Source organism: Pelophylax lessonae (assembly GCF_965119305.1).
Source record: "Pelophylax lessonae genome assembly, chromosome: 7".
Taxonomy (NCBI): Eukaryota; Metazoa; Chordata; class Amphibia; order Anura; family Ranidae; genus Pelophylax; species Pelophylax lessonae.
This window is the reverse complement of record NC_138774.1, coordinates 65,525,144-65,543,356: the sequence shown is the minus strand read 5'-3', so window position 1 is coordinate 65,543,356 and position 18,213 is coordinate 65,525,144. Positions and strand designations below refer to the sequence as shown.

Below are 18,213 nucleotides of genomic sequence, written 5' to 3'. Positions count from 1 at the left end.
CCCTTCAACCTCTGCAGCAACGCTGGCAGCACTCATAGGTCTTTTTCCCAAAGACAACCTCTGGATATGACGCTGAGCATGTGCACTCAACTTCTTTGGTCGACCATGGCGAGGCCTTTTCTGAGTGGAACCTGTCCTGTTAAATTGCTGCATGGTCTTGGCCACTGTGCTTATCTCAGTTTCAGTGTCTTGGCAATCTTCATGTAGCCTAGGCCATCTTTATGTCAGTGGCGTCACTAGGGTGGGGCCAGAGGGGGCCATGGCCCCTCCAAAATTAGTCTGTGCCCCACCATGTGCCCCCCCCAATTAATTATGAGCACAACAATATTATATACTGTACACACTGACTAAAATCGTCCCATCGCCGCGCCGCCACCACCGCCGCTCAGCACCTCTAACACATAGCAGGAGCAGGACGGCGAGCGGGCTGGGCGGACCGGCGCCCAGACGAGCGAGCGGAGGGGGCGGTGCACAGCGGAGTGGCTCAGCGGCATGACGTCAGGGGAGCAGTGCTCACCAGCCCGCCCCAGCCTGGCCGAAAGCGTGCACGGGAGCGTAACTGGTGGTGGGCTGTCCAGTGTGTCTGTGTCCTGTCGGGGACCGGGAGTCCGGGACGAGGACAGTCGGGAGTCGGGACTCACTCGGGACCAGGGCGACTGACCAGACACCGGTGACGGTGAGGCTGCGAGGCGGCCGAAGGCAAGCAAGACACTCACAGTGGCGTGGCGTCTCTCTGGAGTGGACCAGGACTGGCAGCCAGTCAGCAAGCATAGGCCTAAGGCCTAGGCCAGCCCAGCAGAGTCAGCAAGAGCAAACCAAGGGGGCCAAGCACTGGCACTGCAGAGGAGGAGTGGAGGATTCAGACTGAGGAGCAGTGGAGCATGCAGGAGGAGTGACTGAGGAGCCAGCCAGGCCATTTGTGAGGTGAGTCAATGCCCAGCCCTGCAGCCCAGCCATTTGTAATGCATGCATGGTACCACCCTCAAGCACATCCAACAATTGTCAATGTGGAGGGACAGTGCTTGACATGCCAAGCTGACAGAATTTTACAGCTGAACAATGCTGTAAAATTCTGTCAGCATGTCACTGTCAGCCCACATTATCATTTTCAGGGGTATGAGAGTGGTATGAGATGCAAATGTGCAAAGGACTCACATTGAGTCCATTGCACATTTGCATCTCATACCACCCTCATACCCCTGAAAATGACAATGTGGGCTGACATGCTGACAGAATTTATTCTACAGCTGAGCTGAACTGCTCCACTAGTGCGAGTGCCACCTCTAAAACCGATGTCCCCGGGCCTGCTCCTTGTGTGCTGGCTCACTGTGTCTGGTTCCATTGCTGCGTACTGCTGCCTCGCCTTACAGGTGACTCCGCTAATCCTGTCCGCATGCTCTGGGCCTTCAAATATATAAACATGAAATATTCGTGACTGATGCCCATTGTCATGAATATTTTATGTTTGTCTTTATTTGGCCAATTTTTCACAAATGTTTCATGTTTTATGCTATTGAAGGCCCAGAGTGTGTGGACGACATCAGTGGAGTCACCGGTAAGGCGAGGCAGCAGCACGCAGCAGAGGAGCCAGACACAGCCAGCACGCAAGGAGCAGGCCCGGGGACATCGGTTTTAGAGGTGCCAGGTAAGTGGAGCAGTGAGTCCACTGCACATTTCCTTTCTCGTACCACCCTCACGCCCCTGAAAATGACAATGTGGACTGACCCGCTGACAGAACTTTACAGTTGAACATGGCAAACATGTATAATACATATCTGTAAGTTTGCTCTGTCCAGCTGTAAAATTCTGTCAGCATGTCAGTCCACATTGTCATTTAATGTTTATGCTTTTAATATCCATTGTCAGTAATATTTCATGTTTATGCATTTGATGCCCATTGTCAGAAATATTTCATGTTTATGCTTTTGATGCCCATATTGGGGGGTCTATATATATATATATATATATATATATATATATATATATATAATGTGTGTATATATATATATATATATATATATATATATATATGTGTGTGTATATGTATATATATATATATGTGTGTATATATAATGTGTGTATATGTATGTATTAGGGCTGAACAATAGTCGATATGATATCGACTATCGTTCTGCGGCCGTAGGCCGAGGTCACGATATTTTGCATAGGCAGGGGGAAGGGACTCGGAGGAGGACTCACACATCCATCCCACTGCAGCCTGCCCCACACGTTCAGTGAGTCTCACTCTCCGCCCTAGTTTTCTCAATGACACATTCAGGGAACCAATCACGCCGTGAGCAGCTGCACAGCTAACCAATCACGCGTGCCTGCACACCTGATTGGTTCGCTGTGCCGCTACTCACGGCGTGATTGGTTCCCTGAATGTGCCATTGAGAAAACTAGGGCGGAGAGTGAGACTCACTGAACGTGTGGGGCGGGCTGCAGTGCACGAGTGAGTCAGTGTATGCGGCTGTGCTCCTTTCCCGACTCCTAGTCCACAGCTCCAGCCTCCTACCACCACTGTGTGAAAGTAAAAAGGAAGAGGAAGTGATTGGCGCTGCCAGTATATATGTGAAATACAATAAATAATCTATATTGACATGGTGTGTATACAAAAAGGGAAAAGTAGATGTATGTATGCATATGTAGAGGAAAATAAATTATTAATAATTCAGAGGTGATTTATAAATTTATATATTAATAATTTATTTTCCTCTACATATACATACATGTATCTACTTTTCCCTTTTTGTATACACACCATGTCAATATAGATTATTTATTGTATTTCACATATATACTGGCAGCGCCAATCACTTCCTCTTCCTTTTTATAATCTATTATATAACCCCTTCCAGGGTTATATTCTGAAGTGGGCTGCAGCCAACCTCCTTTATATTTCATAATATATATATATATCTCCCTAGTTCTTTGTTTTCTATCCTAAGCGCGGATCTTTCAAGTTTTTATTTACTGTGAGAAAGACTGTCACTGAATAGATAGATAGATAGATAGCTAGTGTGTATATATATATATATATATAAATTGCGTTTTATAGTTGGCCCCCCTACTTTTGTCCCTGTCCCCCCATGTCCCCCCCCCCTAAATATGAAAGCTGGAGGCGCCACTGCTTTATGTAGAGCAACAATTGTTTTTTTTTCAGATCCTCAGAGAGTTCTTTGCCATGAGGTGCCATGTTGAACTTCCAGTGACCAAAATGATAGAGTGAGAGCAATCACACCAAATTTAACACACCTGCTCCCCATTCACACCTGAGGCCTTGGAACACTTATGAGTCACATGACACCAGAGAGGGAAAATGGCTAATTGGTCCCAATTTAGGCATTTTCACTTAGGGGTGTACTCACTTTTGTGGCCAGCGGTTTAGACATTAATGGCTGTGTGTTGAGTTATTTTGAGGGAACAGCAAATGTACACTGTTATACAAGCTGTAAACTCACTACTTTACATTGTAGCAAAGTGTAATTTCTTCAGTGTTGTCACATGAAAAGGTATAATAAAATATTTACAAAAATGTGAGTGGTGTACTCACTTTTGCGAGATACTGTATATTATTATCCAATAGAAGCTTTCTATTCATCTGATAGAAGTCAAACAAGGTAATTTTATTTTATATTATCAGTACAGGTAAACATGTGACCCTTTTGCCAGTCAGCATTCCATATCAGACTGGGTGGGAGACTTCAGTGTACAAGAACTCAGTTGACATGTTAGCAATGCCAAAAGATAGCTGGCTCTTGGGTAATCCATTTAGTGCGCCAATTTCAGCCCTACCAAACTGTTCCCTTTTATAAAGAAGCCTGTAGCAGACTGAAATATTATTACCTCCATTGCAGGAACGCATAGTGTCAACATGGAGATCTTGAGTACAAGCACGCTGTTATTAATTGTCTGTTTGATTTTCCTGATCTTAAGTATCACAAATGCCGGGAAGCATCAGAACAAAGGTAGGCTGCCACCGGGGCCCACCCCACTGCCCATTATTGGGAACGTTCTGCAACTAAATGGAAAGGACCTCTCCAGGTCACTGAATAAGGTAAGTTTTAAAGTTTGATCAAAGGTATCAGTTACCAGCTTGGCAGGTATAAAGCATTCGTTTATATAATCCATGCTGTCACTGTGCAGCCTGTTGAATCACAACATAACATGTTGCAGTGACCGCAATGATTTTTAATTAAGAGGAGCAAAAGTTATTTCCTAAATACATCCTATGATTTTGAATGTCACCAAAGGTTTTTTGAAACCTCAACCTTCTCCTAGGGGTCTATTTATAAAACATTTATTTGACGAATATCATAAGCATTCTCCAAGCCTGCATGAATTGTCCCTGTATTTTCTCTAATACTATTATTACATATGATTGTCAACTCCATCTAGTGGCCAAAGCATGCATTATTTTTTCTAAAGGGGGTATTTCATAAAAACAACCATATTTTGGCCACTAGATGGAGCTAAAGATCTTAGGAAACACTGTAATCATATTAAAGAAAATACAGAGACCTCTGTGCAGGCTGGGCGAATACTTGTAACATTTATACAATGGATGTTTAATAACTAGACCCATAGTGTACCCTCTGCTGGCTTTCTGTAGCTAATTGTATACAGTCATAATTTTTACTGAAAATCACCTTCTGTTAAAAAAAAAAAATAAAAAATTCAGGCAAAACAATGTATCTTAATTACAGGAGGTATGTGTATCCTGCCTTTAATTGCGATGTACTTTGTGTATTTCTTTATTTGTCCAATAATTCAGCATTAAACAACTCTAGCACTTTGCCCCGCTGCAGGAGCTTTTTGTAATATAAACCAGTGTTGCTCTTGCTTTTTGATGCAGAATGACCGGTCTGTATCCACCTCCCCTTGTACTTTTCTGCAGGCAGCCTGTAGTTGATGATCCATTCTTGGCACAGGCTATGGTCAGCACAGTGATGTTTTAACTGCTATTGAAGGTATTATCAGGGTTTGCAAGGGAAATTGGTGGAATATATTTTAATCATAATTGCCGTACCTAAACTTAACTTAAAGTGTATATAAATGCATACTAAAAGTGATGCAAAATACAATAAAGAATCAGGGCCAGAACCAGGGGCAGAAGGGATACACGTCTCAGATGCCATAGCTCTATGGGGGGGTTGCTTGGAGCTCTAGCAGCTCCCTGCTTCCTGCCTCCCACTGACAGTGACTGCAGTGTAATTTTTGTTAGCAGGGCTTTCTTTTATCTAGAGTTTTGTAGTATTTAGTACCGCTATCTCCGGTGTAACGTTAAAAAACCATACCTCGTTAGAATTCCATACCCTCGTCACTTCCAGTCTGAAACAGCTGAGCGGCGCAGAAGTTCACAAGTACGCATGCTCGGAGGGAATGAAATTATCACGGTAGTGTGTGTAATATTATACTTGCGGCGGTTACATTAAAACAGTTCGGCGGCAACATGGGGCATCTCCTCTCCTATCCCTGACACTTCCCTCATCTCGGCTAATAAATATAAAAGCGGCGGCGGGTGTATGAAATGTAAATGACGGAGATCTCGGCTCCGTGATCCGCTTTTATATTTATTAGCCGAGATGAGGGAAGTGACAGGGATAGGAGCGGAGATGACTCATAGTGCAGAGGAGCTGTTTTAATGTAACGGCGGCAAGTGTAACATTATATACACTACTGTGAGAAATCCATACCCTCCGTAGGTGCACCGGAAGTGACGAGGGTATGGTTTTCTCACGTGTATGGTTTTTTTCACGGAACACCGGCACTTGCCCTACACTCAAAACTGTCACTAGTTCTATAAACAGAAGCCAGCTTCCTGTGCCGGCTTCTGTATACGAGTGACAACGTACCCCAAGCGACAATGCCTTCTGAATACAGGAGGAGAAACTGCCAGAGGCTGGGCTGTCATGCTACAGATCAAAGGGCACTTTTACAGACCATGATAGCTCAACCTCCTAGCAGCTGCTCCTCCTGCAATGAGGACTGGTTAGTAGCTGTGGGGAGCTTTGTAGTGAGGGGAGCTCTGTACTGGTAGAGGGGGATGAAGGATGACCGTTGAAGTGCAGAAGGGAGATAGGCCAGGGTGCAGGAAAGAGCTTTACATGGGGAGCTTTGTAGTGGTGTTTTCTTCTATGTTACCACTGATTATTATTATTATACAGGATTTATATAGTGCTGACAGTTTGCGCAGGGCTTTACAATATGAGGGAAGACAATACAGTAACAATACAATTCAATACATGAGGATTTAGAGGGCCCTGCTCGTTAGAGCTTACAATCTAGAAGATGCAGGGATATTTTTTCCTTTTAGTGATAACACCGATACAGGGACTTTTTTTCTCTTCATTGACACCACCAAGGCGGGGACATTTTTTCATGGTTTGGGTGGCTGTCACGGAGGATTAAACTTGTGTGAAGCAAAGACTCTAATTGGTTTCCTCTGTCTCAGCAGCCAGTTAGAGTCTCTTCCTTATGTAGAACCCATCCTTAGCTGTGGCTAAGGGATTAAAGGGAACATGAGAAAGCAGGTACAGAAACTTTGGACGGAACCTAAAAAGGCAAGTATTTGGTGGGGGGTGGGAGGCCATTGCTATGACTGTTATGAGCATAATCAGTGGACCTAAAGTAATTTTTTTTTAACTTAAAGCGAAGTTCCGACAGAAAATACTTAACAAAAAAATACCCCTTTAATCTTAACATATCGCCAATTACATTAACACTATTCACAGATTACAGTATAGTACAGTATTTGATTGTAGATAATTTCTTACCTTATCGATTGCAGAGCACAGCCATCTCCAGTGTGGGCGTCTGAAGCCGCTGTGTCCCCTCTTCCTGGTTTCTAGCTACCCAGAATGCCGATCGCAATCTCGCGCATGCTCTGTAGATTGCGATCGGCAATCAGAGGAGCGGCCGGTCATGCCCATTGCCTCCTGGGATTGATGACACACATTTCCCAGGATGCAATGCAAAGCCTGGAGGGGCATCCGGGGCCGTGGCCGCAGAGGGGGGAGAAGGAAGAAGTTAAGCAAACTATCCTCTGAAAATAAGGTAAGGGACCCCCCCAAAAAATGGCCAATTCTTCTTTAGCATACAGATTACTGCTGGAATCAGAAAAGTTTAAAATTAGGGTGGAATTCCGCTTTAAACTTCAATAGCAATAAAATCATGATCATCACAAAATCTACGACTGTACCTGGAAAAAAGGGAACAACGGACAAACATAGTCTCAGTTTTTGAGTTGTCAGAGTAATAGCAATAACTAATGTGGCTTTCTTGGGTGATCTGGTTATTAAGTAAAATACACTGCACTGGGAGGCACCTTTCTGAGACTTTCGAACACTGATGTCATAAAACGTAAAAAAAAAAAAAAAAAAATTGCATTTACAATTTTATTTGCAGCTGAGTGAGAAGTATGGCCCAGTTTATACCATTCATATGGGCATGGAAAAAGTTGTAATGCTCTGCAGCTGTGACGCAGTCAAGGAGGCCCTTATTGAAAACGCAGATAATTTTGCTGCTCGGGGACGCATGCCTCTACTGGAAAGGATAAGCTCAGGAGGACATGGTAAGAACCAACTTAGATTATGTAGCTTTCCTTTTCACAGCGCCTTCTTTTGGACAAGAACTGCCTAAGACCAGAAACATACCACATGCAGTCCTTTCTCTCTACCAGTCTCAGGATGTACTGTAAGAGTTAGAGAAGAGTGAGGGCAGAAAACAGATCAAGTGGTCCATCAAGTCTATCCCATTTTATTGAGATCATCACAGGGTCTACAGATCTCTTCTGGTCCCCAAGCAATGAGAAGGCATGGAAAAAGGTACCTTTCAATGGGTCTTTTCCTGTGGTGGTGTGGACAGCCCTATCTTATCAGTCAAGACTCCTGGTGGAGAAAAACTCTCTTCCCCTGCCTGCATGACAGGGCAAAATTACATTGTTTCAGTGATTTTACTACAAGGCATCAGCATTGTCACCCTGTTGAAGTAAGTAGGATCACTGGGTATTTTTAAAGAGGGTACTGGATATAGAGGGCCCCTTTGCTTTAAACGGGGCTTCTGGGTTCCGATAAGTCTCGCCAGCAGACCCCTCATCCACCAAGCCAGGGATGTGGGGGTAAGGCCCTTGTACCCATCAACAACAACATATTGTTGAGAGCATGTGGCCACAGTCACTGCCTCTCTTTGATGGCCAGTCATGCCCTGATATGGGTTTGGTGTAGATTTATTTCTACACCTTTGAGGAAGTACATACTACAGGTCCGCAAATTCACCTGCAGGACTAGAACATCCCCCTAAGTATGTTATTTAACCACTTTAACACTAGCCACTGTGCTGCTACTGCGGCACAGTGGCTCGTTATCGTCTAGCGACGTAGACCTACGTCGCTAGACTCCTCCCCCTGTAGGCGGGCCAGGGGAGGAGCGGCGGCGATCGCCGCTACTCTGCCCCGATCGTCGGGGAATCCAGTTTGGAGATCCGCCCGCTCTGTTTACACACTCCTAAGTGACAGGGAGTGACAGATCGGAGTGTTCAGCATAGCTGAACATCTGATCTGTCCCTGGCTCACTCAGTCACCTCCCCCCACACACGTTAGTAAGCACCAGGCATACATTAACCCCTCCCTCTCCAATAAAATTAACCCCTTCCCTGCCAGTGTCATTTTTACAGTAACAGTGCATATTTATAGCACTGATTACTGCAGTAATGTCACTGGTACCCCCAAAAGTGTCAAAAATGTCAGTCAAGGGTCCGATCTGTCCGCCGCAATGTCGCAGTCCCGCAAAAAAAAATCGCAGATCGCCGCCATTACTAGTTAAAAAAAAAAAACACCAAAAATGACATAAATCTTTCCCTTAGTTAGTAAACGCAATAACTTTTGCGCAAACCAATCAAAATACGCTTATTGCGATTTTTTTTACCAAACATGGGTAGCAGAAAACAAATTGGCCAAAAATGTAAAAAAAAATTGGTTTTTACATCTTTTTTGGGGGGAATTTCATATAAAAAAAATGTTAAAAATATTGTTATTTTTTCAAAATAAATGCTCTTTCTCTTACGTCCTCCGACAGTCGCCGCCACTTCATAATCTTCACTAATGGGGGTATTGACCTTTGCTCCGTAGGAGTAGCTAGGCAACAAGATTTGTTAATATAAAAGCTTTTAGCATATCACACCCCTAGGGGGCGGTCCCCTCAGTCAATACCTCCCTGCTTCCTGCATTCTCAACTCAGTTTCTAATGCCTAGCTTAGGAGTAGCTAGCTGATACTATGCTGGGGCTCTCAGTCTCAGCTTTCTATCCTCTTTTTTGATTTTATTTGAGTATTTTTTCTCGTTTTTTCACTAGCTGTTATTTTTCTCAGCATTAGTTTAGTTTTTCGGATGAAGATGATCGTGCGGAGCTGGGTCTCGGACTGGCCACCCTGGATCCCAGGGCTCAGGGCCAGGGGTTCCCCAGCCTGCCATCGAGCGTTCAGTCAGGTTTCCCTGGCATATTGAACGACCCATCCCTGTTCGCTGCAGGGATGCTGCCTGTGAGGTGGCTACCTCACTGGACGCCATTTGCGGTTTCGCACCGCAGTTCCACTGCGTCCTGGCTGCGACACTCCCTGTCCTCAGTACAGCGGTTTGGTCGCTAGAGAAGGCTCCCCACGCCATCCGGACTGGTAAGTAAATTTCTATGTGGGGACCTGTCTGTCTGGGTGTCAGTCTGTGACTGTGTGACCCTGCATGTCTGTGTATGCTGAGCTCCCTGTCAGATTCCTGTGTGGAATAGCTGCCTTTTCTGTGGGCTGCGGGGGGGGCTCTCCCGCTCTGCTATGTGTACTGTGTGGGCAGACTGGGGTTAGACATGATGTGTGGTGGCCACTATTGCGGTCCGCCATGTTTTTGCGGCAAACTTGTGGTGTCCGGCCCTGGGTGAGTAGGGCGTGGTGTTTTGGCGCCAAACGCGGCCATTTTGATGGCGATCGATGTACAGCCACATGTCGGCGCCATTTTGTCATTGCCCAAAAATGCCTCAGCCGAGCGGCCATGTTTGTGTAGCCTGCATAGGCTTTATAGGGCGGTCAGTCATTACATCACTTCCTTTTGCTCTGGGACAGCGATCGGTGGCAGCAGCCTGTGTGGCCTCTTCAGGTTTTTACTTCTCCTTATCCTGTATTTCCCTGCTCAGTGTTCATATCCCTGTGGGGGTCGATCCATGCAGTAGTGTGCGGTGGGCTACGCTCGCCGTGGTCTTAAAGGGACAGTACTCCTTTTTCCAAATATTGCTGGGGCATGGATTCTCAGGATTGAAAGTTTCCTCCCACCTTGGTGGGGGGCCAAGGGGCTGCTGCATCCCCCGAGGGGGCTGATCTGGCTGCTATTGTGGCGAACTTTGCTTCTCAGGTGCAAGTGCTAATGGCTGATCGATCCACAAAACGGCCCAGATTGTCTATTTCCTCTGATTCAGAGAGCGATGGGGCTGCTATGGCTGGAGTACCCTTCTCAGGGTCTCGTTCATCTCTGGACCTTGGGGGGTCTGAGGGGGAGGCTGAGGTAGAAGGGGTTGATAATTCTCCCCCTGGCTCGCCTGAAGAGCTTGCACTCATGGATGAGTTGGTTGCTTCTATCAAAGAAACACTGCATTTGCAGGATGAACCATGACCTCCTGCTTTGCTGTCCTCTTATGGGACACAAAGGAAGCGCAAAACAGCGCAGGTTTTTCCCTGCCCTGCGGAATTTCAGCACGCTGTTGATGAGCAATGGTGCAATTTAAAGAAGCCTTTTACTGTGCCAAGTAAGTTCAAGCTGCGTTATCCATTTACACCCACCACTGATGAGCGTTGGTGTGTGCCGCCTCAGGTGGATCACGCGGTGGCGATTTTGAATAAATCTACTGCGATCCCTGCTGAGGATACCCCGGTGTTCCGGGACCCGACGGACAGGAGATTGGAGTCTCTTGCCCGTCATGCTTATACGGTTGCCGGTCCTATTTTTGCTTCCATTTTGGCAGCCCAGGCTATTGCGGATTGGACGCAGGTGCACAGGCACACCCTGGTGGCTGACTCTGCTCCGCCGACAACATTGGCTATGGTGGATCAAATTCATCAGGGTGTCATGTATTTGTGTGATGCGGACTTGGATTTAGTCCCTTTGGCTGCACGCCTCTCTAGTGTGGCGGTATTAAACTGTCGCCTGATCTGGCTAAAATGCTGGTCGGTTGACCAATCATCTCGCGAGACTTTAGCTAATTTGCCCTATGCGGGTTCTCGCCTTTTTGGCGAGTCTTTGGATACGCTGATAAAGGGAATCTCCGGGGGTAAGAGCTCTCTCTTACCCCAGTCTCACAAGAATAAGTTTGTTCGCGGTAAGAAAAATACCTCGTTTAGGCCTTCTCAGGGGTCCTTTCGTGCCTTTCGGTCGCAATACAAGGGCAAGCCCTTCAAGGGCCAAGGCTCCCAGAAGAAGCCGTGGGCAGGTAAGCAGAAGTCCGGCCAGTCCGGGTCCGCTGCCCATGCCAATTCGGCCTGAAGGGGCGCCCTCGCGCGACTCTGGGGTGGGGGGACGTTTGCTTGGTTTTCTTCGACCCTGGCTGGCCCACGTTCGGGACAGGTGGGTTCAGGAAATCGTTCGATCTGGATACAAGATCGAGTTTCTCTCTCGGCCGGCGAGCAGATTTTTTCCCTCAAATCTTCAGCTGTCTCCGGAGCGTTTACAGGATCTGCACCTGGCGGTGCGGTACCTGCAGGCCCAGGGAGTGGTGGTTCCGGTGCCTCATCGGGACAGATTTCGGGGGTTCTACTCCAATCTGTTCACTGTGCCCAGAAAGGAGGGCAAGGTGCGTCCGATCCTGGACTTGAAAGCGCTGCACCGCTTTGTGCGGGTTCGCAAGTTCCGCATGGAATCCCTGCGCTTGGTGGTGGCTGCCCTGGTTCCGGGGGAATTCATGGCCTCCATCGACTTGAAGGATGCATACCTTCACATCCCCATTTGCGAGGGTCACCAGAGGTACCTTCGATTCGCCATTGCGGAGGATCATTACCAATTCGTGGCGTTACCCTTCTGTCTCGCTTCTGCTCCGCGGGTTTTCACCAAGGTGCTTGCGCCGGTCCTGGCCTTGTTGAGAGCCCAGGGCATCTCTGTCTTGGGGTATCTAGACGATATCTTGATTCGGTCTGCAACCAGTCAGGGCCTGGTGAACGACCTGTCCGTCACGATGCAGACTCTACAGGAGTTCGGTTGGACGATAAATTTTCCAAAGTCGGCGCTGTGTCCGTCGGTTCGTCTTCCCTACCTGGGGATGATCCTGGACTCTGTTCAAGCGAAGGTCTTCCTGCCGGAAGACAAGCTCCGGACACTTCAGGACGAAGTCAGGTCCCTCAGGGACATTCAGTGCTCGTCCATCCGGACATGTATGAGATGTCTGGGATTGATGGTCTCGGCTTTCGAGGCGATTCCCTTCACCCAGTTTCACACTCGGAATCTTCAGGCGGAGATCCTGGCCAAGTGGGACGGGCATCCGCAATCTCTGGATCTGCGGATTTCGTTGAGCCGCTTCACCCGAAGGGGTCTTTTGTGGTGGCTCCAGTCCCCGGCGGTGTCAGGGGGCAAGTCCTTTCGTCCTTTTTCGTGGACGGTGATCACCACGGATGCCAGCCTGTCGGGCTGGGGTGGTGTTCTAGGCGTTGGTCGGCGGAGGAATCCTCCCTTCCGATCAACATTCTGGAATTGCGAGCAATAAATCTCTGCTTTCTACGTTGGACGGACAGGCTTCAGGGCCGTCCGATTCGGGGGCAGACGGACAATGCCTGAGCGGCTCGGGAAGTAGCCAACATTCTGTCTTGGGCCGAGACGCACGTCCCGGCGATATCTGCAGTTCACATTCCGGGGGTGGAGAACTGGCAGGCGGATTATCTGAGTCGCCAGACCCTGGACCAGGGAGAATGGTCCCTTCACCCGGATGTCTTTCAGATGCTGTGCGCGAAGTGGGGTTCCCCAGATGTGGACCTGTTCGCGTCTCGTCTAAACAACAAGGTGGAAAGGTTCGTAGCAAGGACGCGAGATCCTCGGGCAGACGCCTCAGACGCGTTAGTGGTGCCTTTCCACCGATTCAGCTGCTGTCCAGGTTCCTTCGCAGGTTGGCCTCGGAACCGTACACGGTGATTCTGGTGGCGCCAGACTGGCCTCCCCGGTCTTGGTACGCAGACCTCGTGCATCTGGCGGTCGACGCTCCGTGGCGTCTACCTCTTCGAGAAGATCTTCTGTCTCAAGGACCGATATTCCATCCTGCTTTACAGTCGCTGGCTTTAACGGCCTGGCTGTTGAAAGCCAGGTCCTGGAGGACAGGGGTCTCTCCCCTGAGGTCATTCCCACTTTGATCAAGGCTAGGAAAGCCTCTTCGGGGAAGATTTACTACCGTACTTGGAAAGCGTATTTTGCCTGGTGTGAGTCCAGGGGGTACTCCCCTCGCTCATACTCGGTATCGAGAGTGTTGGCTTTCCTTCAAACGGGCGTGGACCAACGTTTGGCGTTGGACACGATTAAGGGTCAGATTTCTGCGCTGGCCGTTCTCTTTCAACGCCCTGTGGCGTCTAATTCTTTGGTTAGCACCTTTGTTCAAGGGGTGCGACACTTGGTCCCTCCTCGGAGGGATCCTCTACCTCCATGGGACTTGAACCTTGTTCTGTCCGTGTTACAGCATGCTCCCTTTGAAAAGATCAGGGAGATCTCGCTGTCTCTGTTGTCCAAGAAGGTTGCTTTTTTGGTAGCGATCACTTCGGGGGTGTCGGAGCTGGCGGCTTTGTCCTGCAGCTCTCCCTACTTGGTGATTCACTTGGATAAGGTGGTCTTACGACCTAACCCTTCTTTTCTTCCGAAGAGGATCTCGGAATTTCTCCTCAATGAGGACATTGTCTTGCCTTCGCTTTGCGCGAAGCCTAAGCATCCAAAGGAGGTGGCTTTGCATTCCTTGGATGTTGTTCGGGCGATCGGGGTTTACCTGTCAACGACGAAATCCTTTCGCAAGTCGGATTCTCTCTTTGTTCTTCCAGATGGTCCTCGGAAGGGCATGGCGACATCGGCTGCGACCATCGCCAAATGGATCAGACAGACCATTGTGCAAGCCTATGCTCTGAAGGGGAAGGTTCCTCCTTTCCCTGTGAAGGCGCACTCTACTAGATCTCTGAGTACGTCTTGGGCCTATCGTCATCAGGCTTCTGTGGCCCAGGTGTGTAAGGCGGCGACTTGGTCGTCTGTTCACACCTTTTCCAAATTTTACAAAGTGGATGTTCAGGCATCGGCAGATGCTTCCTTTGGCCGTAAAGTTCTTAGTGCGGCAGTGCCTTAGAGTCCCCTGTTGGGGTCCTTGGCTGTTGGGGTGTTTTTACCCCTAGGTTACTTGTTCTTTCCTGGGTTGCTGCTCCTGTTGAGCATGTTTTCCTGTTGCCCAGTTTGGTTCTCTTACTTTGGTAAGGTTCCTTTCTCTGATGTGGGTACTGCGTTGCTTTAGGCACGGCTGCGTTTTTTCCCACCCCTCATGTCTACACTGCTCTGGGACGTCCCCATTAGTGAAGATTATGAAGTGGCGGCGACTGTCGGAGGACGTAAGAGAAAACTGAATTTTTGTAAAATCTTACCGTAAAATTCCTTTCTCTGAGTCCTCCGACAGTCGCCGCCCCCGCCCCTCTTTTGGGGTTTGTTCATGTACTCTACTGCTATGCTACTGAAACTGAGTTGAGAATGCAGGAAGCAGGGAGGTATTGACTGAGGGGACCGCCCCCTAGGGGTGTGATATGCTAAAAGCTTTTATATTAACAAATCTTGTTGCCTAGCTACTCCTACGGAGCAAAGGTCAATACCCCCATTAGTGAAGATTATGAAGTGGCGGCGACTGTCGGAGGACTCAGAGAAAGGAATTTTACGGTAAGATTTTTCAGTTTTTTTTGTTTATAGCGCAAAAAGTAAAAATCGCACAGGTGATCAAACACCACCAAAAGAAAGCTCTGTTTGTGGGGAAAAAAAGGACGTAAATTTTGTTTGGGTATGGCATCGCATGACCGCGCAATTGTCAGTTAAAGCCGCACAGTGCAGAATCGCAAAAAGTGGCCCAGACGTAAGACAGCAAAATGCTCTAGTGGTAAAGTGGTTAAAGGATTTGTGTGTTTTTAACGTTGCCTTTTAAGCTGCATTAAAAGATCCAATCCCTGCTGAACAGTATTTTTTTTTTTGGCATTTGAATATCCCTATGGCAGTGCCCCACTATCCATACCCTACTTTCTTTCAATAGGGTTTAGGTTTATTGAAGAAATGGAAGGTTGGCCAGGTACTTATAAAACACATTTTTTATTGCTACATCAAGAGACAGTGATACAATCTGACATACAAAGTCACTGGGTCTATCACATGTACACTACATTGCCAAACGCATTGGGATGCCTGCTTTTAAAGGCACGTGAACTTTAATGGCATCCCAGTCTTAGTCCGTAGGGTTCAATATTAAGTTAGCCCACCCTTTGCAGCTATAACAGCTTCAACTCTTTTATGAAGGCTGTCCACAAGGTTTAGGAGTGTGTCTTTGGGAATGTTGGCAATTCTTCCAGGAGCGCATTTGTGAGGTCTGGCACTAATGTTGGATGAGAAGGCCTGGCTCACAGTCTCCACTCTAATTCATCCCAAAGGTGTTCTATCGGGTTGAGGTTAGGACCAGTTAAGTTCCTCCACCGCAAACGTGCTCATCCTTGTCTTTATGGACCTTGCTTTGTGCACTGGTGTGCAGTCGTGTTAGATCAGGAAGGGGCCATCCCTAAACTGTTCCCATAAAGTTAGGAACATAAAATTGTCCAAAATGTCATGGTATGCTGATGCCTTAAGAGTTCCCTTCACTGGAACTAAGAGGCCAAGTCCAACCCCTGAAATGCAACCCCACACCATAACCCCCCTTCCACCAAAATTTACACTTGCAACAATGCAGTCAGGCAAGTACCGTTCTCCTGGCAATGCCAGACCCAGGCACGTCCATCAGATTTCCAGACAGGGAAGCATGATTCATCACTCGAGAGAACACGTCTCCAATGCTCTAGAGTCCAGTGGCGGTGTGCTTTTTCACCACTGCATCTGACGCTTTGCATTGCACTTTCTAATGCAATGTGCTTGGATACAGCTGCTCAGCCATGGAAACCCATTCCATGAAGCTCTCTACGCACTGTTGTTGTGCTAATCTGAAGGCCACAGGAAGTATGGAGGTCTGTAGCTGTTGACTCTGCAGACAGTTGGCGACTTTTGCGCACTGTGCGCTTCAGCATGCGCTGACCCTGCTCTATTATTTTCCGTGGCCTACCACTTTGTGACTGAGTTGCTGTTGTTCCCAGTTTCTTCCACTTTGTTATAATACCATTAACAGCAGACCCTGGAATATTTAGTAGTTAGAAAATTTCATGGAAGGACTTATTGCTCAGGTGGCAACCTATCACGGTACTAGACTTGAATTCACTGAGCTCCTTTGGCCCCTTTCACACAGGCTTTCTGATCAAGTCCGCCTGTCAGCTTTTCAGGCGGACCTGATCGGATGCTCCATGTACCTCTATGGAAGCAGGGGATGTCAGCGGTGACATATCCGCTGACACCCGCTGCTATCCGATCCTGTCCATGAAATCCAGATGGATGGAAACCCTATTTTCCATCCGTCTAAAGGATCAGATAAGATCAGATGAAAATGGACAGGTGGTCCATTTTCATCTGATCTCCCATAGAGGAGAGCAGGGATCTGACTGGTCTGTCTGTGCAAAGTAAGCGGAGACGGACCTGTCATCCACCTGCTCAGCAGGGATCGGCGGATCGATCCCCGCTGAGCAGATTGGAGTCCGCCGGGCAGAAAGCCTGTGTGAAAGGACCCTTAGAGCCGGTTCCCACTAATCCGACTCAAAGTCGCCCCGACTTAGGGCAACTTTGAAGTCGCCCGTGCAGCGCAACTTCATCGCCGCTTGCAAACAACTTCTCATAATAGAAGTCAATGCAAGTCGCTCCGACTTCGCCAAAAAATAGTGCAGGAACCTTTTTCTAAGTGGGAGCGACTTGAGTCGCTCTGATTAGAATGGTTCCATTCGGAGTAGTGTGAACCGGCTCTTAGAGTGACCCATTCTTTCACAAATGTTTGTAGAAGCAGTCTGCATGCTTAGGTGCTTGATTTCATACACCTGTGGCCGTGATAGGAACACCTGAATCCAATGATTTGGAGGGCTGCCCCAATACTTTTGGCAATATAGTGTATACAAAGAAAAGGCCTGTACGTAGACCCATAAACAAGACAGTGTAGAACAGTGGAACTATTCTCGGTTACCAGTCAATCAGAAAGTCAGCACTTTTAAAGTTTGGGAACAGGAAAGATAAAAAAAAAAAAAAAAAGAAGAGAGGGTGATGGGAAGACAGAATTTGAGTGCCTCAGGGTCAATGAGGACATATGTTGGCCTAGATCACAAGAACTATGTTATCTTAGAAGTAAATCAAGGGCCTTTTAAAGTCTGCTTTTTTTTTTTTTTTTTTTTTACCAAACTCTTGCAAATTGGCTTTGAAGAAGCTCCCACTTGGTTAGCACTATTCACAGGGTGAGGTGGGGAGAAGACCTATAAGTCAAACTGCAACTGAGAAAAATCATGTCCCCTCGTCTACCAGACTGGATTCTGCTGTGCAAATCTTATGACCGGATGGACAGAAATACAAATATTTGACAGTTAAAACATGTCCCAAATATGTATTTCATCTCCATATTTAGTTATTCGCCTAGAGCAAGGCTCAAAATTTCAAGTCCTGAGCTACAAGCCAGGCCTTAAGAGTTACTTGCCACCATTTGCCTCACCCAACCCCTACCCTGCCTCACCCCTAATCCTGCCCCTAAACACGCACTTGTTAATCATCTTATGAAATTACACTGTTAAATGTTTTATGCAGAATTAAGTTCCAAAAAAAATATATAAACAACAACGTTAACAATATTAACATAAAGCACATTTCATCGATCTGACTGATAAATAAAATAAGTATAAAATATGATTAGCTACTGTAGGCACTGTACACATCATTACTGCCTTGTTAAGTAAATATTTTAATGCTTTATTAAATATAGCATTAAATAAATTAAAACCAATGAATGACACTTTCACCGATTTAAAATACAGAGAGACTTACAGTAGAGCACAGCACTGGACAGGGGAGCGGGAGCTGCCAGAGTTAAC

General features: G+C 47.2%; 1 protein-coding gene across 1 annotated transcript in view; it reads left to right on the top strand.

Annotated features, from left to right (window-relative positions):
* The first annotated feature begins 3,733 nt into the window (after positions 1-3,733).
* Positions 3,734-18,213, top strand: part of LOC309559459 (cytochrome P450 2G1-like) — a 38,614-nt gene continuing 24,134 nt past the window's right edge. The window contains exons 1-2 of the mRNA XM_082262731.1: positions 3,734-4,057; positions 7,408-7,573. Coding sequence (XP_082118857.1) covers positions 3,875-4,057; positions 7,408-7,573 — 349 coding nt within the window. The 5' untranslated portion in view covers positions 3,734-3,874. The remainder of the gene's footprint in view (positions 4,058-7,407; positions 7,574-18,213) is intronic.